This window comes from Lepidochelys kempii, chromosome 8, assembly GCF_965140265.1.
Source record: "Lepidochelys kempii isolate rLepKem1 chromosome 8, rLepKem1.hap2, whole genome shotgun sequence".
Lineage (NCBI taxonomy): Eukaryota > Metazoa > Chordata > Testudines > Cheloniidae > Lepidochelys > Lepidochelys kempii.
The window spans coordinates 76,951,254-76,974,529 of NC_133263.1; the positions used below are offsets into that span (position 1 = coordinate 76,951,254).

At 41.9% G+C, this 23,276-nt stretch overlaps 1 protein-coding gene across 8 annotated transcripts in view; it reads right to left on the reverse strand.

Moving 5' to 3' along the window:
* Positions 1 to 20,166, reverse strand: part of PKN2 (protein kinase N2) — a 136,081-nt gene extending 115,915 nt beyond the window's left edge. For 4 of the 8 annotated variants that reach the window (XM_073357145.1, XM_073357147.1, XM_073357141.1 and 1 more), the window contains exon 1: positions 19,784 to 20,166. In XM_073357145.1, coding sequence (XP_073213246.1) covers positions 19,784 to 19,831 — 48 coding nt within the window. In that variant the 5' untranslated portion in view covers positions 19,832 to 20,166. The remainder of the gene's footprint in view (positions 1 to 19,783) is intronic. The other 4 variants (XM_073357148.1, XM_073357142.1, XM_073357140.1 and 1 more) reach the window with 2 other exon arrangements.
* Between the last annotated feature and the right edge of the window lie 3,110 nt (positions 20,167 to 23,276).

Consider the following 23,276-nt stretch of genomic DNA (forward strand, 5'->3'; position numbering starts at 1 on the left):
CCGGAACAAGTGGGAGCCATACTCTCCCAGTGGGGAGCTCAAGAATGACAGCTCCATTTAAACATTCCCAGAAACTGGAATTTGGTTAGGAAGGAACAGTCCCACTTGCAGGAACACGGCATCCTCACCGGGTGGCCACTGAGCCACATATGCTTGCAGTGCCCTTACAGGACAGGTTCCCCTCACCAGAGTGGTGCAAAGCAACAGCCTCGCCCATCCCAATCTGATCATTTTTCAGCTTGCGGATCTTAAGCCATAGAAAATTACCTCCCCACAGGACAGCCTGCAGTTCAAGAGACTTCCTTGAAGAGCCTCCTTTGGCCAAAGGGACCAGCTCACTGACCTGAAAGGCTCCAAAGAAAGCCCACAGAAAGGCTGCCCTCAAAAGTACAGCCTCCCCCGCACCCCAACCCACAATCAGTAGCAGACCCAAGGAAGAACCTCAACTAACAGCCTATGGACCTGTAAAGTGACTGGCTTCCTGACATCACATTTTTATGGCTGACTTAGAACAACGCTTCCTCAGCTCTCGTCCCTTAACGCCCCTACTCTACTTGCGCTATATTGATGACATCTTCATCATCTGGACCCATGGAAAAGAAGCCCTTGAGGAATTCCACCATGATTTCAACAATTTCCATCCCACCACCAACCTCAGCCTGGTCCAGTCCACACAAGAGATCCACTTCCTGGACACTACAGTGCTAATAAACGACGGTCACATAAACACCACCCTATACCGGAAACCTACTGACCGCTATTCCTACCTACATGCCTCCAGCTTTCACCCTGAACACACCACATGATCCATCATCTACAGCCAAGCTCTGCGATACAACCGCATTTGCTCCAACCCCTCAGACAGAGACAAACACCTACAAGATCTCTATCAAGCATTCTTACAACTACAATACCCACCTGCAGAAGTGAAGAAACAGATTGATAGAGCCAGAAGAGTTCCCAGAAGTCACCTACTACAGGACAGGCCTAACAAAGAAAATAACAGAACGCCACTAGCCGTCACCTTCAGCCCCCAACTAAAACCCCTCCAACTCATTATTAAGGATCTACAACCTATCCTGAAGGATGACCCAACACTCTCACAAATCTTGGGAGACAGGCCAATCCTTGCCTACAGATAGCCCCCCAACCTGAAGCAAATACTCACCAGCAACCACATACCACACAACAGAACCACTAACCCTTGCAACAAAGCCCGTTGCCAACTGTGCCCACATATCTATTCAGGGGACACCATCACAGGGCCTAATAACATCAGCCACACTATCAGAGGCTCGTTCACCTGCACATCCACCAATGTGATATATGCCATCATGTGCCAGCAATGCCCCTCTGCCATGTACATTGGTCAAACTGGACAGTCTCTACGTAAAAGAATAAATGGACACAAATCAGATGTCAAGAATTATAACATTCATAAACCAGTCGGAGAACACTTCAATCTCTCTGGTCACGAAATTACAGACATGAAAGTTGCTATATTATAACAAAAAAACTTCAAATCCAGACTCCAGCGAGAAACTGTTGAATTGGAATTCATTTGCAAATTGGATACAATTAACTTAGGCTTGAATAGAGACTGGGAGTGGCTAAGTCATTATGCAAGGTAACCTATTTCCCCTTGTTTTTTCCTACCCGCCCCCCTCCTCAGACGTTCCTGTTAAACCCTGGATTTGTGCTGGAAATGGCCCAACTTGATTATCATACACATTGTAAGGAGAGTGATCACTTTAGATAAGCTATTACCAGCAGAAGAGTGGGGTGGGAGGAGGTATTTTTTCATGCTTTGTGTGTATATAAAAAGATGTTCTACACTTTCCACAGTATGCATCCGATGAAGTGAGCTGTAGCTCACGAAAGCTTATGCTCAAATAAATTGGTTAGTCTCTAAGGTGCCACAAGTACTCCTTTTCTTTTTGACATCACTCTGTGTCCCGGCAGCCAGGGCCCAACTCTCCAGCATCCTGCAGACCATAAATCCCTGGCATGTGACCCACAGATTGCAGTAAAAGGGCACCTGAGATAACTGCCAAATATGGAGTTCTGGTATAGACCAGGCCCTGGGTAGACCCACAGCCTCCCCAATGCCTGGAACTCCACAGATGTTACTGTGTAAGCTAAAGAGGTGCAAAGTACAAGTGCTCCCTTGGCCAGAGATACTGCTTCTAGCAACCAAGATTCCATAGGGCTGCCAGCATCTGTTTGGGCACCTCTTTGGCCTTCTGTGCTAGTACTCTGAATCAGTGGACTCAAATTCCTGGCTGCTGGAAACCAGCAAACAGGAAGTGGCCCTGACCACAGGGTCCTATCCTGGCTCCAAATCACATGCGAAATCCCATGAGTCCTCAAGCCTACCCAAGGAATCCTGTGGCATCTGGAAATCTCACAGGACCTGGCCCATCCTGTCCCTTTTTCCCCTCTTCCATTTTGGGAGCAACCAAACTCACCCCTTGCTGAGCTCATGACCTTCTTCTGAAGAAAGTAGAGGTAGTAGTAACCACTAAGCTCCATGCAATGGAGCCAACATGCAATGTCAGCCAATATCCTGGATGATTTACAGTCAGGATTCAGACCAGATCACAACACAGACACATCCCCAGTGGCACTAAGAGACCACTTCCTTATGGCCACAGGCAAGGTCCCCATGCTCATACTGTTGGATTTCTTGCAGCTTTTGACAAAGTAAAACCAACAGATACTGCTAACTTGCCTACTTGGAAAATGGCACAGCGTAACAGTAGCTGGAGTCACTCTTCTCCAGCAGAGCTCAGAGTGGTGCTCCTCTTCTCCAAAGGCCTTCATCTGCTCAGACCCACAGATATTCATACCATCTCGCCTTTTCATAAAAAATTTCCATTTTTACTTATCAATCTTACAGGGGTCAGCTTATAAATGAACTGGCTTATGATCGAGTATATACAGTAGTTAAAAGTGGTGTCAGTGTTGTAAGACCCATTCATAAGCCAACCCTATAATTCAGGGGTCGCCAAACTTTGGCAAACTTTGGCTCCCAGGCCATCAGGATAAGCTGCTGGCGGGCAGAGACTGTCTGCAGGCATGGAGGTAAACTAAGTAAACAAACCGTCCGGGCCCGCCAGCTGCTTACCCTGACGGGCCGGGACAGCAACTGGTGGGGAAAGTTGGGGGTGGGGGTGAGAGGGTCAGGGGAGTAACCCCTGTGACCACTCCCCACATGACCCTACCCCTAGCCCAGGACCCCCATCCCCCACTCTCCCCATCCCATCCCTTAGCTGGGGCCGGCCAGGGAGGATGACTCTGGCCTGGCCGGGCGGCGCATGCTCCGGCGGGTGGGGCCGGGTGGCATGGCCGCATCTGCAGTTGCTTCAGAGGCTGGGAGGAGAGCAGCGTGGCCAGAAGTGGAGAGACTCTGGCCCTGCCTCTTCCCTTCTGGCTCTGCTGGCTGTGCTGCCTCTTCTTGCCCCCTCTGTTGGGGGGAGGGGCTGCATCCCACCTCTCCCACTCTATACCCGTTCATAAGCCGACCCCCTTCTCTGATGCTTCCCTTTTTTACTAAAAAATTCAGCTTATGAACGAGTATATATGGTAATCTCTCAAAAAAATAAAAATCTTTGCAACAAATGATAAGAAATCCTCCTTCAGACAGAGCATTTACCCCCAAAAGGGAGAACCACCAGATACTCCATACAGTTCACTAGAGACTTTACTACTGTTCTTGATTTTACAGGGAAGGTACTCAGATACTACAGTGATGGTTGGTAATATAAAACCATCCACAAGATCTTACAGTTTGCTGTGTCTTTTAGTTAGGTTGCTTTGCTCCACAGTTCTGAGGCAGAAACGCAGTATATTGCCACTGTTGGGATTAGATTTCCAGTTTGGTCCTCTTCTCCAGAACTGGTGTACTGAAAGTGCATTGGTTTCAGAGTAGCAGCCATGTTAGTCTGTATCCACAAAAAGAAAAGGAGGACTTGTGGCACCTTAGAGACTAACAAATTTATTTGAGCATAAGCTTTAGTGAGCTATCTGATGAAGTGAGCTGTAGCTCAAGAAAGTTTATGCTCAAATAAATTTGTTAGTCTCTAAGGTGCCACAAGTACTCCTTTTCTTTCTGAGAGTGCATTGTGATCCAGCCTCTGAGGGAGGAGCCTCTGCCATTATGTAGCAAACCCCTTGGCTGATTATAGGAACAGTATTAAGTGGCACCTGGCCCTCCTTCTCCACAAGAGAAGAGCCTTGTATATTGGAGTGGAAATACTATGTGGGAGAAATTAGGACTCAGATTATATAGCACCCCAAACATGATTTAGTTCAAATATGATCCCTTGACTTTATTTACTTATTTATCTGTTTATTTAAAAGTTCTTCTATACTCTCCTCAAAGAAGCAGTTAACATGATTTATGCCAAGTTTTTGGCACACTGTTTATATTAGTTTGAATTGGCTATGCATCTTTGCTCTTCACTTACATAAAATTCTTCTTTTCCCAATCAGACTATATGGTAACCAGCAAAACTTTGGAATAAACCTTGTTTTGTTTTAATATTAAGTAGTATTGTATCTGTTTTAAAAGAGATCCAAAACTGTAACCTTCCATCTCATCCTGAAAGACACTCAGGATGCCAAGACTGGTCACATTTGATTAATTTAATGAATAGTGTCAGGAATAAAAATGAAGAAACCATCTTCTTGACGAATTATGATTGCAAGTGAAGTTTTAATCATTCTGAAACTGCAAAGTGTTAAAAGTTATCATTCTTTGATTAAAAACATTAACTTAATATTAGCTTATTAGCAATAAAACTCAAATATTGAAGAAAACATGTCTCCATTAAAGGAGATTACAGAGTCCTAAATGGGCAGCAGTTCAAGAATGCTACAGCAGTAGTCAGACATGTACAATTTACAGTACTCTTTACTTTTCTAGTGCTGCTGCTAACTTTAGAACATCTCTAAAACCACTGCTGATCTAAACATCATTCAGTAATTATGTCAAGTAATAAAATAATAAGTATATAAGCTACTTGACTGAAACATACCCCTTGCCTTTTCCCGAGCTCCTTTCTTTCTAAAAGCTTTATCTAGAATCTGTAGCTTAATGCATTTTTCCCACTACACACACCTTCATGTATTTAAGGCTGGCAATCAGCAGCATCTTATATCCGTTAATGTATCCCCACAATTCTAAAATATAAATTTCTTTTCTAAAGGAAATATACCCAATTTACTCAGCCTTTTCCTTCTAATATCAATCTGAGATCCAGCATCACTAAGAGAAACAATAATCTGGTCTTACTTTACACACACTAAATCTATAGAGAAATCTTTCACTGAAACAGGTCAATGCAAAAACAACATTTTTAAAGCTTCCAATTAAGCTTAGAAATTAATACAGTATAAATAATAGGCTATTGGAAAGGCTATTGATTGTTTTAAATATGGTGCTTCTAAAACCATAAGCAAAGGCCAGACTGCAGATTTGCAATTTTCTTTAAGTTTTCCAGGGAACTTCTTGATACTATGAGGTTTATAAAACCTAAACCAGTGATAAATTACTTTTATCTTACAATGTGTGATACACATTATAAATTATGAGCATCAGCAATTTAACACTAACTTAGGGAGGGGGTGTGACCTTAGTATTTAGCCCACACATTTTATCAAAACTTTTAAAAATAATCTATTACTTTTGCTGAGAAAGAAAAAAAAACCTACCTTTGCATTGGCTTGGAGAGTTGATGTCACCTAGGGAACAGAGCACTGGGATGGGATCAAGGATTTATCATCTTATTGGCCACTAATATTCCATGTAATTTAGCTTCTTCATCTGTAAATTGGAGTTAATGTTATTACTAACCCACTTTGTGGGGATGCTATGTGGATTATGTTTGTAAGGAACCATGGGACATGAAAAACATTGAGCATCATTTTGCTCTGCTTACCTAAAAGCCACATTATAGCCAACAGAGATGGTAAAAAAGAAATCCTACTTGCAAAACTCTAATGGCATCACTGATAACAATCCTGACAAGTAAAAAAGACCCAGGATTGATTTGGGCCATAGAGTGGGGGAAGAAAGCCAATATTTGGCTAAACAGAAGCCAATAAAACAAAAACTTAAAAACAATATTTCAATAAACAGATTTACTTGAAACTAACAAGGGATTTCTGTACCAATATGCTGTGGAGTTTTGGCCAGGCTAAGCATCTAAAACACGACAACCATTACTGCACACAGTTGTCCAAGGAAGGTCTAATCAGTATCTTATACAATCACTCACTCATGCCACAACTGAGCATACTATATTATTGCAGACATGAAACCCAGGATTGTTTGTTTTCTTTAGTGAAGAACCATTTAAAATATTTGTTATTCAATAACTGATAAATACGATGAAAATGTTTTCATATTCAACTGTAATACCACTTCTTAGCTCAGATACTTCATCTTTATGAACTGCATTGGACAACAGTGCTACCCAAGTTACAAGAACAGTCAGGCCTGGAAGGGAAAAAACCCACATACTTTCAAGGTCTACAGTGAAAGAGTTCTTGGGTCCTAAACGTCCATCCTGAAGTTTGGCAACAGTAGCTCTTTCCAACTCCAAAAGTTTGATGTTCTATTTACTGTGCATCTTTTCTGCTTCAACAGCGCACTCATCAAGTCAATTTTCTTTTCACTCAATGACATAAAATTCACTGCCAAAAAGCTTCACTAACACAGTTTTAAGGTTGCCCAGTGCTACCTCAATGCCTTTCCACAATGTGGCTTTAACACAAACCTCTGAAAACCTGGAAATACAGAATTACTGTAATGTCTCCCACACCATATCATACCCATATAAATTTAACTCTGTCCTTTGGTCACTGGCAATAGACACTGGGACCATGCAAAGCCTGACTTCTCAAGAAAGCCTACTATTTTCTGTGTTGTGTCCAACACAATTCTACACTACGCCATCATGCCTCTTCAAACACTCAGACCCTCACTGTGTTAGGTATAACAAATTACCAGACTTGCCATCTGAAGGATATGCAACTGCAGCTAGAGTTTTTCAGGGACCTCTTTTTTCTGGTGTTGCTATGCAAGAGATCCAAATAGGTGAGATAAGGAAATACCCTTTTTTTTTTTTTTTTTTTTTTTTTACAGAACTAGATTCTTCACAGCCCCTCAAAACAAAACACAGAAAGAGTAATCTCAGAAATCTGCCACGGACAGGACTTGAACTCACAATATGTGGTTGTTGCTCAGATTCAGTGTCTTTAGTATCTTCCCCATAGCGATCCACTGACTGATATCAGGCATGCCGCTATGCCAGAGGTGGGCAAACTATGGCCTGCAGGCCCCTCCTGCCCGGCCCCTGAGCTCCTGGCTTGGGAGGCTCGCCCCCGGCCCCTCCCCTGCTGTTCGCCCACGCCCACAGCCTCAGCTCACTGCACTGCCGGCACAATGCTCTGGGCAGTGGGGCTGCGAGCTCCTGGGGCAGTAAAGCTGCAGAGCCCAGCCTGACCCAGCGCTCTATGCTGCATGGCGGCGCGGCTGCAGTGCTCCAGGCAGCGCAGTAAGCGGGCAGGGGAGTTTAAGGGGGCAGTCAGGGGCCGGGGGGGGAGGGGAGGGGGCTGGTGTGGATAGATGTCGGGGTGGTCAGAGGGTGGGAAACAGAGGGATTGAATGGGGGCAGGGGTCCCGGGAGGGAAGTCAGGAAGGAGGGGGGGGTTGGATGGGGCAGCGGGGGGCAGTCAGGGGCAGAGGTTCCGGGTGCAGTCAGGGTACAGGGGGTGGTGGATGGGATAAGAGTCCCAGGGGAGGGGGGGGGGTGTCGGAGGCTGGGCCACGCCTGGCTGTTGAGGGAGGCATAGCCTCCCCTAACGGGCCCTCCATACAATTTTGAAAACCTGATGCGACCCTCAGGCCAAAAAGTTTGCCCGCCCCTGTTCTATGCACTCTTACTCGCCACAGAGCAGTAGTCCCAGGGCATACGTGTAAATCATTGTAGTGTGGATCCCAAACATGCCAATTTGAAGAGCTAGAATGAACCCAAAACTTTTAAAATACCCTCTGCCACATTGGGCAAGCAGTACTGGATGCTAACAGAGGTCAAAGTCAATCAGATAACACTTGGGGCTGAGGGAAAGGGGCGGGGATGGACGGACAGTGCAATAGTTTGAGCCATAGGTATGAGCAAAAACAAATAATAATAATAATAATGGAAAAGTTTATGACAAGGCTTTTTTCCCTCCCCTGTGCTCTCTATCTCTGTAATCCTTAGATAAAATGATCCCAAGTTTACACCAAAAAACCTACCCTGGGCCCCACTAAAGCCCAGAAATGTTCAAGACAATCTGAATATGCATGTGGATTTTAGAACACTTTGGAAAAAAATCAGCTTTTAAACAGAAAAATCATAGGTCAGCTTTAAACTATAATACAAGGGTCACAGTAAGCAAGGGCTACTCCATAATATTACTAAAATTCCTGTTGAACTACAAAGCTTTGTTTTGATGTGCTAAAAAACTTCTCATATACTTTCTATTTTGCCTGTATCTAAAATTTTTAAGTTATCTACTTTCAATTTCTCACTGTTTCTCCCAAAAAAACCCATGGCACACCGCCTTCAATAAAAGCCAGCATGATTACTGGGACTTCTATTTTATAATCAAAGACTATGTTAAAAAGAAGCTAAAGTTGAGTACATATGAGCAATATTCGGTATAAAAGTTGCAGGTAGGTTTTATTATTCCAAAACCAAGCGTAAACCTAGAAAATTCAGAGTTAAAGTTCAAATTAAAATCAATCCCCACATCTTAAAGTAAAGAAATGCATAGTTATAATAAAACATACAACCTTACCTGTCCTGTTGCGACACTATGCAACAGCCACACAATTTTAATGTACGACAGTAGATCTGATTTTTTTTAAAATTGTGTCAGTATAAAGCATAATTAAGATGTTTGGATACCCTTATATTTCCATGCCTACAGAAACTTGTGACATGTAACTTTCTAAAAGATCTGAGCTATATTATCTCTATCAATATTTGTACATAATAGTAACTTCCTCAAACAACTCCCATAGACAGTTTACACAACTCTATTTGTTCAGTGTGTCTTACTTGATTCTTTGTAGTATTTACACAAGAATACAACTACACCTTAAAATGAGAAAGTGCCTATTGCTCTGATAGATTTCCATTCCTTCACCCCACCCCTTAATATACCTTTGCGCCTGTTTGCATGTGGAGACATTATCTGAATCACTTAGTCCAGAAACATCTTTCCACCTCGGGCAAATATCTGTCACATTAGTTTTGGTACCTACTTCCTTTGGTAATTTAACAAACAAGCACACAGCAAGGATGTAATATATGCATTTGGAATGTTCATATACATGTAGTTCTCTTATGTCTATAAAGGCAGTGTGCAAAACATGACCTCTTAAAAACTTCTGAATATCAACTTCTATAAATTTTGTCTAAAGAGGTATATCAGCACTTATACTTAGAGGGTTGGAACAATATTTTTGGTCTCACTGCCCAGCACACTTTAATTCTGCCACCTATTACTTTTAATTGATTTATAATCCAAATTAAAAGTTACTCTTTCCAACCTGGTACAGTTGAAAACACTTTTGTAATGCTAACTCCCCCCACACTCTTCTGTGATCAGTTTTGAAGCCATGATATGCAAGCACATATACCTGATTATGCACATATTACTAATTCCTCTCTTACTGCTCTAGATCTAAGTTTCAGTTACACTCTTTTTCTTGTCACCCAAAAAAATGCTGCCAGAGAGTTATCAAAAGAAATACCTTTCAACTTGAACAGGAAAAACACTGTTACTGCAACACTGAAAATAAGATTCACTCATAATTTGAAATCTATAATCTTTCTTACCACCTCTTCACAAAGAAAATGGTTTAAAAAAATCTTCAATAGGATCATTAGTTTGTTGTAAAAACTTCAGTAAACTACAGAAGTACAAACAGCAGCCACGAATTAGACCCATATTTTCCAGCTCCAGACACCATATCCTCAGATTTGTACTTATTCAGGCATCAAGTAAAGAGTTTGTCTGTCTCTAAGTACTGTAACAGAATCTACAGTAAAGGAAATTGAGATTTCTAAAAAACAACAACACAGGACTTCAGGCAAAAAGAGATGATTTTAGCTAATTAGTCCATATATACCCTACAAATTTCGGCCAGCATAACAAAGTCAGTAGAGATTGTGAAGAGGTGTTATCCCTGACCAACACCTGTGCTGGCAGAAGTCCTTAATGTAGACTCATTTATATACTGGCAAACGTTTATCCTACTTCACTCAGTGGAAAGAGGAGGCTGGAATTAGCTATGCAGGCAAAAGCATAGTTTTGCTTGAATAAACTACATCTACATCTTCTAGTGTACATATGGTCTTAATGCAAGGCATAGGAACATGCATCTAACTTCAGCAATGTCATTAAGACGGACAAAGACTAAGTAACACTTCCCTCCTAGGTTTCAAAGTGGTAGCCATGTTAGTCTCCTCTCATACTAACTGGCACAACCCATAGTCAGTGGAGTTGTGCAAGGATGTATCTTCATCTACCGTACCAAATAGGGCCCTACCAAATTCTCGGCCATGAAAAATGCATCACGGACTGTGAAAGCTGGTCTCCCCTGGTCTTTTGTGTGCTTCTACCCTATACTATACAGATTTCACGGGGGAGACCAGCATTTCTCAAATTGTGGGTCCTTCCCAAAAGGAAGTTGCGGCCGGGGGGGGGGGGGGGGGGGAGGGGAGGGGAGGGGTGTCATAAGATTATTTTAGGCGGGTTGCCATCCTAAGGGTAGCAGTATCACAAGCCCCCGCTTCCCCCGCACCCACACACTGAATAACCTTGAGACATTCTCCCCCCCCGCCACACACACAACTCCTTTTTGGGTTAAATTTCAGATTTAAATAGCTGAAATCATGAAATTTACTATTTTAAAAATCCTATGTCCGTGAAATTGATCAAAATGGACCATAAAGTCGGTAGGGCCCTAGCCATAAACATGAAGAAAATGAGTGTCTAAATCTATACACTCAAAGCAGCAGCATCATCAGTAACAGAAGTGAATAAGATATTCTTCTCATACTATTTCAAAAAATATAAGAAGATTTAGGAACTTCTTGAATGATGCATTGTTCAATGGACTCCAACTTGAAATCCAGTCATTTAAAAGGGATAAATAACCTCCTTCCCAGTTCCCATGCCAGTTTTATTTTATTTACACCATACTTTTTTAAACTTTCTCTCTTACCTGTTGCTGCTTAGAAGACCCACATAAATTAATGTGTATGTAGATGATGTTCTCATGCTGCTGCTAATAAATATACATAGTGCATATAAACCAAATTAACCATCCACCTGGAGTTTGGCCAAATTTGAAGAAATTAGGTTGTAACTAAGCAAAGTTATTAATTATTGTAAACATTATTAACACAAGAAATTCAGAGTACAAGTTACACTTAAAAGAAATCAAAACATGTTAAGATACACAGGCTCAGTTATGGTTGAAAAATACAACAAATCTATTCCCTTCAAAAACCACTTTAATATAGTCTGTGACCACAAATACTAAAATACTTTAATCATAATTGTATGGTTATTGGATGGCATTACTATATGTTAAAGGAAGAAGAGATAAGTGGTCTGTGAGAAGCATATTTAAGTTTCCTGACCTTTGTGTATGCAAAATTCTCAATTCTTATTAATTTTTTTCAATAATAAGATCACTGATTCAAGGAAATGAAACTGAAGACAATTTGTAAGTCATCTGCTTTACATGTCCCTGTCAATCTATCACCCTCAGACCATCCAGCATGTTTTTCCAAGTGTTTTGTTGGCTTTATGAAGCCTCAAGTTCTTATGCCACAATAAAGCAGTTTTTAATCACTCATTCAAAGTGTTATAAAATCAGGCATATGAAATTAATATAAAACTCAACCTAGCATCATTTTTAAAAAGTTAATCTAAAACTTATGAAAGAAGCTAGCTCAACTATGTTAGAAACTAAGCCCACTATTCTCAAAAGTGGTAAAGCACAGGTAGTAATAATTAAGCTTCAACACACTATTCAAATGTCTCATTCATGTTCTGCAGGAAACATCCCTAGAGGTGAAAGTCCAGTTTAGTCTCTATTCTCATTCAATCACTGGCACCTTAGCGAAGTAGAGCAATGAAACTACCAACTAGTGCCAAGTGCAACATGCGTTTTGGTGATAGGGAAAAATTAGAGACCACAGTATATAGTCCACAATGCTTGGTCACTATGAACCTGAGGCAGATGTGAAATGATGTTTTAGGCCCAGAATCAACAGTTCATCCCTACTCAGCAAAGCACTTACCCATGTATTTATATGCTTTGCTGAACTGGCGATTTAGAGATGAGATTGCCTATCCCACTATTAATCCCTTGAGCCACCTCACCCTCAACATGAAGTGCATGTACAATTAGTTTTTTATAAGGAATTCTCCTAGGGTATTTTGAATTCTACCATAATGAATCCCCAATCTCACAATATACAAAACGGCTCAGATGGTGGAGATATTATGCATGTTGTGAATACATATCTGTGTCATTATTGCCCATTACCATGTAACTGGATGCTGAACAAAAGTTAAAGCAACTGTCTTGGATCCAATGACCCAGGAAGCACCAACTACCGCTGAGTAAAAGAAAAGGTAGCCAAAAATTATAATGTTAACAGGTCAGCTGACAGGACATCAGTTCAGAAGGTGTCTCAAAACCAACATATCAATAAAACTACACATTTAAGGATTATTTTTGTCCCATTAAGAACTTTTCCAGCTTTTCAAAATGTTTAAAGAGAATCAGATGTTAAAAACAATTACAATTAAAGTGTATCTTAAACCCAGACAAGCAGAGAAATTTAGAGTTAGAGCTGGAAGTCTTCCCTAAGCTCACCATGTTATGGGAACAGTATTCAAGGATCTGAGAAATACTGGGCAACTCTACAGGTACTTCAATACCTATGACAAAAAAGGATGGTCAAGGGCAATTTTAGCCTTTGCTGTGAGTTGTTTTTTGTTTTTGTTTTTGTTTTTTTAGTTCTGTAGGAACAGAGACAAATAAGTTATTTGAGGGTAATCTTTTATAGTTTAATTTCTGAAATAAGTATACTATTCAAAAGAGAGTAACTAGGATACTTGTGCAGTTTTAAAATTCACTCAACTATTTTAACTAAGTTTGAGTAAAAAATAATATTTAGTTCTTATACAGTGCTTTTCATCCATAAATCAAAGTGCTTAATAAAGGAGGTCAGTATCGTTATCCCCATCCCAACTGAGGCACAGAGAGGTGAAGTGACTTGCCCAAGATCACCCAGCTCCAGCTGGCCAGTGGAAGAGCCAGGAATAGAACCACGGTCTCCTGAGCTCCAGCCCAGGGCTCTAATCCAAAACATAAACACTCAATATTCCATTTCATTTAACACAAAAATAATTTTATAGTACTCAAAACAGTGTACAACTTACTTCGAAAATAAGTCAGTTATTTTCAGGTACTACACGTGTCATTGATACCCTGGCCAACCTTTCCCCCTCCCAGTCACATTCATTTTTAAGTGTTCTACTCCCATGTAGAAGTGTGGAAAAAAATAAACACAAACATAAGAAGTTAACAGTACAGGAAGGTGATATACAAAATGTGCCATTAAGTTAACTGAAAGGATTATTTTTCTCCGTCATTCTGTTATGATAATGTTCAGTGTCATTTCAAAAAATAAAAACACACTTCTGTCTAAATTAACTTGGTAATATCCTTTTAACTTATTGCCACTTGGAGGTAAACATTTAAAATGACTTATGAAAGGTTTCTGTTGTGAAGTTTAGCCTGGAAAGATTGCTGGCAATATAGTATCTGATTAGTAAATCGGGTAACAGGGCTGGCTGGAAGACTTCATCAAAATCAAATTTCTATGAAAACATGAAACATTTTTTCCTTTATTCTGCTCAGGTCCATAGGAATACTCCAGAAAAAGACATTTACAAATTAAGTTGTTATTTAGGTAAATATACCTGTTCACATGTAAGACCTAATTCTGAAAAAATGTAAATAATTTACTAACTGCAGCAGCCCAATTTGAAGAAAATGGAACTCCTCAACATACTAGGCTATGGCCTGTAGTATTAGTGGAATTAGATCTTAATTCTTTGCCACTCAGTTTAAATTTAAAAACTGCTGCCAATAATATACTTAGGATATGTCTACACTATGCAACTTTTAGCAACAGGGCTGTCTCACTACAACCGTGTCCCAAAAGGCACACAGCGTAGCCGCTGTTTATCAGCTCCCCAGCTCACAAAAAACCTTCCATTCCCAATGAGCAGCATTAGCGTTGTCAGCCAACAAAGTGCCGTTCACACCAGTGCTTGTTGTTGGCAAAACTTTTGTCTTTCGTGTGTGTGTGTTTTTTAACACCTCTGAAAGACGAAAGTTTTGTCGTTCAGTTGCCAGTGTAGACATAACTCAAAAGAACAAACTAAGGCTAAGTGCTAATAGGTGTTTGGGGAAAAATTTTGAATGAATATGAAATTTAATTATCTAAATATATTCTATAACATCAATAAAAGGGGTTTCAAGAGCAAAATCAAAGCCTGTACCTCTAAGGACCAGGTCCTATACACAATTAGCACATCAGTAACTTTACTCATATAAATTCTGTAGTCCAATTTAATATGCATAAGTAAAGTTATTCACATGCATAAGTATTTTCATTATCCAACTCTGTATTAACTTCTTAATGATATGGCTTCTGTTAAGCTTCACCACTCTCAAGGAAGCACCAGTAGTCTGAAATAGGCAACACTTCTTGTACAAATTGTAAAATTTACAATTAGAAAACAGAACACTACACACAAAACATCATTTGTAATAACTTTCTCCCTGTGAAGCTGAAGAGGGGAGCATATGTGGATGGCTTACGATGCAGATGGTAGATATTTGGAAGGGAGGATTGTGTTTTATTTTAAACATATCTGTTTAAGTTGTGAAATAGATGATGTTCTATATGTAAGATACAAAATGTCATAAAAGCAGGTTTTGCGTAGGCTTTTAGTAATTCCCGTCTTTCTCTCAAAATTACTACTACTGTTTATGTAGCACAACAGGAAAGAGTTATAATACTTGATTTATACCTAAGTGATTATTCTTCCTCACCCCTATCACTCTGTAGAAGTACCTGAATTGTGTGACATGAAGGGACTGTCTCTAGAGGTAAAAAGGTAGTTCGTTTTCCATGACTTTGGCAGTGTCATCTGATAAGCCAACAAGAATGCCAAACAGAACCTATTATGAAAAAATCTGACAGACCACCAAACTCATTTCACATATCTTCATTTGATAGCTATGGATCTGTATTTCTGACCTTTGACAAATCTGAACCAGCAACCTAGAGACAAGTGCAAGATTTTTCCATATCTCATTAATAATTCTGTAAACAATCCAGTACTCTTAACTTTTTTGTATTTTACTGAAGATGGATATAGAAAATTAAGGTATCAACTGAAATCTATTTTCCTACTTACTTATGGAAACCAAAAGAAACTAAGTTTAATTTCTTTTAAAAAAATCAGATATACAGTCAAACCTTGTGTTTGCTATATAAGAAGTGTCCAGTTAATATGTCAAAGTTAGCAAAATCTCTCTTTGTAAGTCAAGTTCATTTCGAAACAAGCATATTTGCTACAGTAACTGCTGCATCAGTTCCTAGTAAACCGTACTGTCAGCTACTTGTGAATGTTTTCGCCTTATCATGCTCATTGTATTTTGCCAAGACTGAAGTATTGTCCAACAACTAAACATTACCTTCTAATTACAAAATTCTAGCAAATACTTAGACTATACCTGATTTAGGTAATGCTTTGAATCTTTACTGTAAGATCAGTTGGTTCTATGCATTCTTTTAACATTTTCTTAATACTCTCCATTAACACAGATATAAAATATTTTACAGCATCTTGTAATGATGTTGCTGTCAGAGAAAACAAAGTTGTAGATTTTGTTACTGAGAAATTCCAGATTACCAGCAAACACACTGGAAGCCATAGTTTATTGTTCTCTCATTCTTCAATTCCTTACTCCACATAGCCGAATCCCAAGCTAACTTGACTAAAATACAGTGAAATGTGACTCGGGAAAACACAAGGCTTTAAAAATGGTCTTTAAAGTCTGAATGAAATTACAGTGGAAACTGAATGAGACATTTAGAGTGGTCGCTGTATGGGACCTTCAACAGGAAATCTGTCAATTTCACAAAAATGAGTTAGAAATCGTTTCAGCCAGTACAAGTGCTCCCAAGTTTTCTTGTCAAAAGACCCACATGAACAAAAGGAGAGTATCTTGACTACCTAGGGAAAGTTCTGTCAAATACACAAAGTAAAAGTAAAAATAAATTCTCCAACCCCTATCAGTTACAGTAGTTTTAGAGGTTACTTGTAGGTAAAAAATGTGCCAGTGAATTAAAGAAACGTGAGCGCAACTGTGCACTCCTGATGTGAACTACAGTTAAGTGCCTTATACTGAAACCAGCTCAAAGAAAAAACTTTCATGTACATGATTTAATACACCTCATTACGTCTTATTTTAAATAATAAGAGTGGTGAATTCAAAATTCTAATATGCAATTTTTCCAGAAAAAATAAAAATCTAATAAACCACGATTTAAGTGAATAATATAAAAGGATAGGAAAATGGGATATAAAACTAATTATATAACTTCCACAAAGTTGTCCATTCTGATATGATGACTCCTTTCTATATTTTGCAGAATTGACAGAATAATAAATTTAAACTTCATTTGGATTTCCTTGTTAATATTGTAGGTTTCCTGTATTGACAGCTAGCTTTACATATATTGGTACATATTATATATTACTACTAGTAGTATAGAAAATACAGAAGACACAGGATTTGTTCCACTCTTGGTTTTTTCACAAAAAATGTCACTGTTCTCGACTATGCAGTTCTGCTACAAAGTTTTCTAATAAATATTTCTAAACAAATTCAGTTTCACCTCTATTCATATTCACTTTTTTGTATATGTAACATTGTGACAACCATTTAATTAAACAGCCACAGGGATGTTTCAAAAACGTCACACAACTTGGGTATCAGCAATATCAAGTTTTATTAAAACACTGATAGTTTATAAAAGGTCAGTACAAACACTTTCTATAGAAAGTCATGTTATGAACCAGCAATTGGAGTTTAATTTTTGAGCTAGTACCCTGCCTTTAGTCTTGTTCTCATTATAGGCAGTAAGTCAATAGGCAGATCATGTGCCAAATCCGGACTGCCAGATGGTTTTGAATGGACCACAACATTTCTTATTTACTTATTATCATTATTGTTACTGCGGCGTGAAAAATGTTTCTCTAGAGTCTGGACCTTGACTATACCTTGACCAAAAAATATGGACCATGACAAAAAATAATTGACTACCCTTGCAGTAAGTAAATGAAGTATGCTCAGTATTCATTGTACATTCTTTCCGTTAGACCAGGGGTGGGCAAACTACAGCCCACGGGCTGGATCCGGCCTGCCAGCCATTTTAAGTCTGCCCTTGAGCTCCCTCTGGGGAGCAGGGTCTGAGGCTTGCCACGCTCCAGCTGGCGCGCACGGCTGGGAGCCGCTCCATGGCCCCTCTCCTGTGCTCCAGTCAAGAAGCAGAGTCAGGGGCTGCTCCACACGGCTCCCGGAAGCAGCGGCATGACTGCACTCCAAAGGCCCCCTCCGGCATTCCAATGGGAGCTGCAGGGGCAGCAGACAGGACAGCGCGTAGAGCTGCCTGGTCACACAGTCAGGTAGGAGCTGGAGAAGGGACATGCCACTGCTTCCGGGAGCTACTGAGGTAAGCGCCGCCCAGAGCCTGCACCCCTGAGCCTCTCACCACGCCCCAGCCCTGATCCCCCTCCCACCCTCCAAACCCCTCATCCCCTGCCCCACCCCAGAGCCCGCACCCCAGCCGGAGCCTGTACCCCAACCCCCAGCCCTGATCCCCCTGCCCTCCAAACCCCTTGTTCCAACCCAGAGCACCCTCCTACAACCCAAACTTCTCATCCCCAGTTCCACCCCTCTCCAGCCCAAAGCCCCCACCCCCAACCAGAGCCCTCACCCCCACCCCAATTTTGTGAGCATTCATGGCCCACCATACAATTTCTATTGCCAGATGTGGCCCTCGGGACAAAAAGTTTGCCCACCCCTGCCCTAGACTCTTAGCAGTAAGCACGTACATACTGTAAACGTCACTACTATATTTTAAAAAAATTACATGCAAATTACTCAAAGTAAAACATCTTCCTTTCAGGCATCTTTTGTTCATTTCCACTCAAATTACATGCTTTCCAGTTACAGACTTTTTCTTTAGCTTATTATCCTATTATTAACTTGAAAGTGATAGTTGCATCTTTGCCCTATAAAAACTGTAACGCCTTATTTTGTATCGATTTAGTAAAGTTCTGAAGTCTAAACAGAGGCTTGGGGAACAGGGGGCAAGAGCTACCAAAATCCATTTCCTAGTTGAGAAATAATCTAACATGCAGTAGAAGTACACAGCAAGTCTACTCTAAAAATCTCTATTTAGTCTTGTAGTCAAAACATATTGGAGAACTGTAACAGTTACACTGTTCATAGTCTAACTCCATACTTCACACAAATCAAAGAAACTGGTTTTCAGAGAGGCTTGGAAATGACAAACAGCTGCATTTTCATAACATTCTACCAGTTATTACTCTATAACTAAAGAAAAGAGTTCTCTGAATGCACTGAGCTACATTTATATCTGTCCATTTTCTTTTCTGCATGGATTATGAGTCCAAAGCCTACATACAAGAAAAGCTGCATCTGGTATGATCATCAAGCACTTCAACAGGAATGAAAAACAAAAACAAAGAAAAATACTTTCTATTAGAAAAAGACTGGAATTAGACCTGACTGGTTCCCTGCTGGAGAGAGCATTTGCAAGTGACACAGCTGAAAAAGTTGCTCTACTTCACATCCTCTACTATGCATAGGGTGCCCAACATTGACTAGCCAATTACGTTTATTTCCTTCGATGAACCGACTCGGGTGTTTGTAAACATAGCTTGATGTGCACCTAAGGGGCTGAACGAAGCGAGGAGGAAAAAGGGAAATCTCGGCAGCGGCACGTGGAAGAGAAGGGACCTCACACCACTTGCACAAGGATTTCAGGGGCTATTAATCTGTTTGCGAGCTCGAGCCAAGGCTTGGAGAGGCCGTTTCAGCTCACTCTCAAACAACCTGCCCAGAGGGGGGGACGCTTCCTGAGTCACTCCGGGCATTAATCCGGGGAGGGAGGGAAGCGGCTCGGGCCAAGAAGATTATCCTCCGGCAGCGCGCGCTAAGCAGGAGCCCAGACGGGGCTGGGGGCCTGGCGGAGGGGAAGGCGGCTGCCCCAGCTGGGGAGGGGGAGGAGAGAGACCAGAGCCGGACCCAGGCGGGGCGGCGGAATGTGACGGGAATGGGGTGGGGTCCATCCCCTCAGCACCCGCGGAACCGGCCTGCGACGGGCCGGGGGGGGGAGGGTCTCAGCATCCAGTCTGCGGAGCGTTGTGCCGCGGGGGCCGGGCCTGAAGGAGCCAGGGGGCGGTTGGATTCTCCAGGCAGCGGGGCTGAGACGGGACGGGACCCGGCCCTCGGGGGCAGGAGGCGAGCGGGCTGCCCGCGGCGGCCAGAGCCCGGGCACTGAGCGGCCCCGGCCCCGGCCCCGCTTACCTGGAGGTCGGTGAGGAGAATCTCCCTCTCCGCCGTGTTGGACGCCATTGCGCTCTGGTTTGAACTCCGCACCTGGACGTTGCTGCTGCTGCCGCCGCCGCCGCCGCCGCCGCCGGGGAGGGGAGGGAGGCGGGTCCGGGTCCGGGACTAATCGGGGGGAGGGGGCGCTGAGTGCTCAGCCCAGGCGGGAGGCTGGGGGATCCGGGAGGGGCAAGAACCCCCCCTCTCATGGGGGTCGGCGCGAGCGCGGCGCTGCGCTCCCCGGCTGGCTGCCCACCCGAGCTCCGCTTCCCCCACCCTGGCTCCTCCTTGCTCGGCTCCGGCAGCCCTCGGCCGCCGCCTCCACCGCTGCTGGCTGGGGCCGCCCGCCGCGGCTGTCGCACCATTTGGCTGTCACCCTGTCGCAAACGCGTCGCTGCTTTGCGGCTCCCTATGAGCACGTGATGGGATGGGGGGGTGCAGGTTCGTGGGGAGTGAACCCTACAGCTTGCCACTTGGGGCAAAGCGGGAACGGGCCGAGGGTAGGGGCCACCCCCCCGCATCGCTGTGAAGCGGGAAATTGGGAGGAGATGGTGCCCCCCATTGTTGCCAACTCGTGATTTTTTGTTAGGTTTTTTTGCGGGAAGCCCTGCGTCCATAAATCCCCAGCTCCTGGAGTCCTGTTACTACATAAACCTCTCAGCTTTCCTAAATTTCTGATCTTCATGGTTGCAGTGAAAAGCTAGAATCTTGAAGCGCAAACAACAGATAGTCCAGTAGAACACCACCTCCCCTCCCCCAATATTATTTTTAATGGTGATTTCAGGAAGCCGGACTCAGGATTTATGACCACTTGGATTTGACAATACAGCACACAAACATAGCCCAGAAGGAGGCTGAGGGGCAGTTCAGTAATATGTTTGATATATAGACAACAGTGTTTGTGCCTGGATTTGGGCAGGAGAGGCATCTCTGCCACATTTGGGAATTAGGCTCATTCACTTATCCTCATTGCCTCCCCAGGTCAGAAGGAATCCCACTTTTAAACCATTTGTTTCCTCCTCCCTGCCACTAAGGCCTGGTCTACAGCCAACACAAAGTTGCTCCAATCTACCTGCAAATATGATTTCAAACCAGTTTAGTTAAGCTGGTGCCAGGCCAAGTGTGGTTACAGCAGTTTAGCTTGTTTCAGTAAATGTAGTGGCTCAGTCTAAACTGATCATTACCATTTATGAACTAATGGAAGTGTGTCCACACAGGGATTTGCACCTATTTAAAATTGCTTTACAAATAGATTGTTAGTTAAGCCAGTGCAATGTATTTGTATAGACAAGGTTTAAGCATAGCTTGTATACTCTAGAACTGGAATTTATGTTTTCACAGATATAAAAAAAATCAAACAATAAATTACAATGACTATTTCCAGGCTGGGCTTGCCAGCAGAGATTGGCCAGAACAGCTTGAGTGTACTCATACTACTGCTGCTGAGCAACAAGGAAGCAGCAACACTCCCCAGCAGAAGCTGGCATGGGGTGCAAAAATGTGAACATGCGGACTGTCTTTCTTACATAAAAACAAAGCTGTCAAAATAGTTCTACAGTAATCATATCAATCTGTACCTATATTTTAGGGGTATCTTTATAGATAAGATATAGATAAGGCCTAGTTATTTATAACTCAACATAGTTACTTAAACCTGAATCCTGCAAACACACATGTAAGTAGCCCTGTTGAAGCTGATGTTGTACAAAAATTACAACTATTTCCTAAAAACTATTATAGACAATATATAACAAGGTTTACTCTGCAACTGCATAACTAGTTGTCCTGATTTTACTGATAGGGTCCCAGTGGCACACATTCTGAAAGTTTTGGGTAATAATGACAGCTTTGCCATGGGAACTTAAATAGTCATACTTTTAGTTAATGGATTGAGAAAGGACAGGTATATCAAGTCTTCATCTTATTTATAGCACCATATTTAGGGTAGACACTTCATATAAACCTACTTCAGGTTGCTCTAAGTTGTACCAGGGGAGGGGACTGACTCAGAATCCGTATAAGGGAACAAAAAGGTGATTTAAAATAATCTTTGCATCCCTTTCCAAGACTAAATTAATTTGTTTAGCCCACACAAGGGAATCATGGGACGGCTTTGCCAAATCATAGGTTGAGTTGAGCTCTCTTGTTAAGAGCCAGTTTTTCAGCATGCGCTAGTGTCCGCATGTATACTCAGACTGTCTTGAAAACTGGTATGCCTCATCTGGACTGAGGGTGGGGAAGCTGATGTAATGTAGCATCACTTTGCCAAGAGATTCCAGAGCTACAGTATCTCCCCCAAAAATATTTAAAAGGGTTATTAAAGTGTCTTTCTGCCTCTATAAATTGGCACACATCTGTGATCCATGCCAGAGAAAGTGATTTTCACATACACTTTTAGAATAGTGCACCGTAAGCTTGAGGCACTGCACTGTGATGATCATCTGAATGGAGCTCAGCTCACATGGTGGCTTAGGGCAGGGGTAATCAACAGGCAAACTGCAGGCCAAATCTGGGCTGACAGACACTTTTGAACAGATCCCCCCAATTTTTTTTTTTACTTATCGTTATTGTTAATTTTTTTATTATTTTCTCTGGAGTCTGGACCTTGACTATATCTTGACCAAGAAATCTGGACCATGACAAAAAAGAATTGACTACCCCTGGCGTAGGGGAATATGCAGTTGTCCTGCATCCAAGCACTGTTCAAGAGCTAAGAGTCCTCTCCTTTGCAAATACCTGAAAGTGTCTGGTTATGCAAGCACTCTACTTGGGGTCAGGAACTGCAAAGAGACTTCTTTTGGTAGTTGTGCCTCAAGTGTAGGCAGTATTATTGAAGAGCTTTAGAGCAGATTTTTTGAAGTGCTCTAAGATCCATATCCATAAGGAGATTGTCTTGAAAATTGGTATGCCAGAACAGGGGGTGGGGTAAACTTTGTGGTGCAAGTTTAAAGTCATTCGGTCAAGGAGTTCCCAAGATACAGCCTCATACAGTCATGCACAATGACTTGCTTTTGATTTTTAGTGTATATTGAAAGTTAGTCTAAAATCTGCTTGCCATATTGAAAACTGGTCTGACAATAGGGGCAGGGGTATAAAAATGACACCACAGAGGCCAGTCCAAAAGAACTGGTTCTTTGGTGGAGAGGCCCACTGAACTCAGTCAGGACGCACTACCACCACTTCCTCAGAAAACAAGGGACATTCACGGACATAAAACTTTGTTAACAAACAGTTAAGGTTGCCTAGTGCTTTCTCACGCCCTTCCAAAATGTGGAAGGTGGCTAATCTTCAGCCTCTATCAGGAAATACAGAGTTAATGTTGTGTGTGGGAGCCATTACCTTAACTCTGTGTTTCCTAGAGTTGGCAGGAGACACTGCAACCAAACAAATCTTGACCTATCCCCAACAAAAACTACCATTTTCTGTGTTGTATCCAACCCAATTCTATACTATCATTGCTCTTCACAGACTC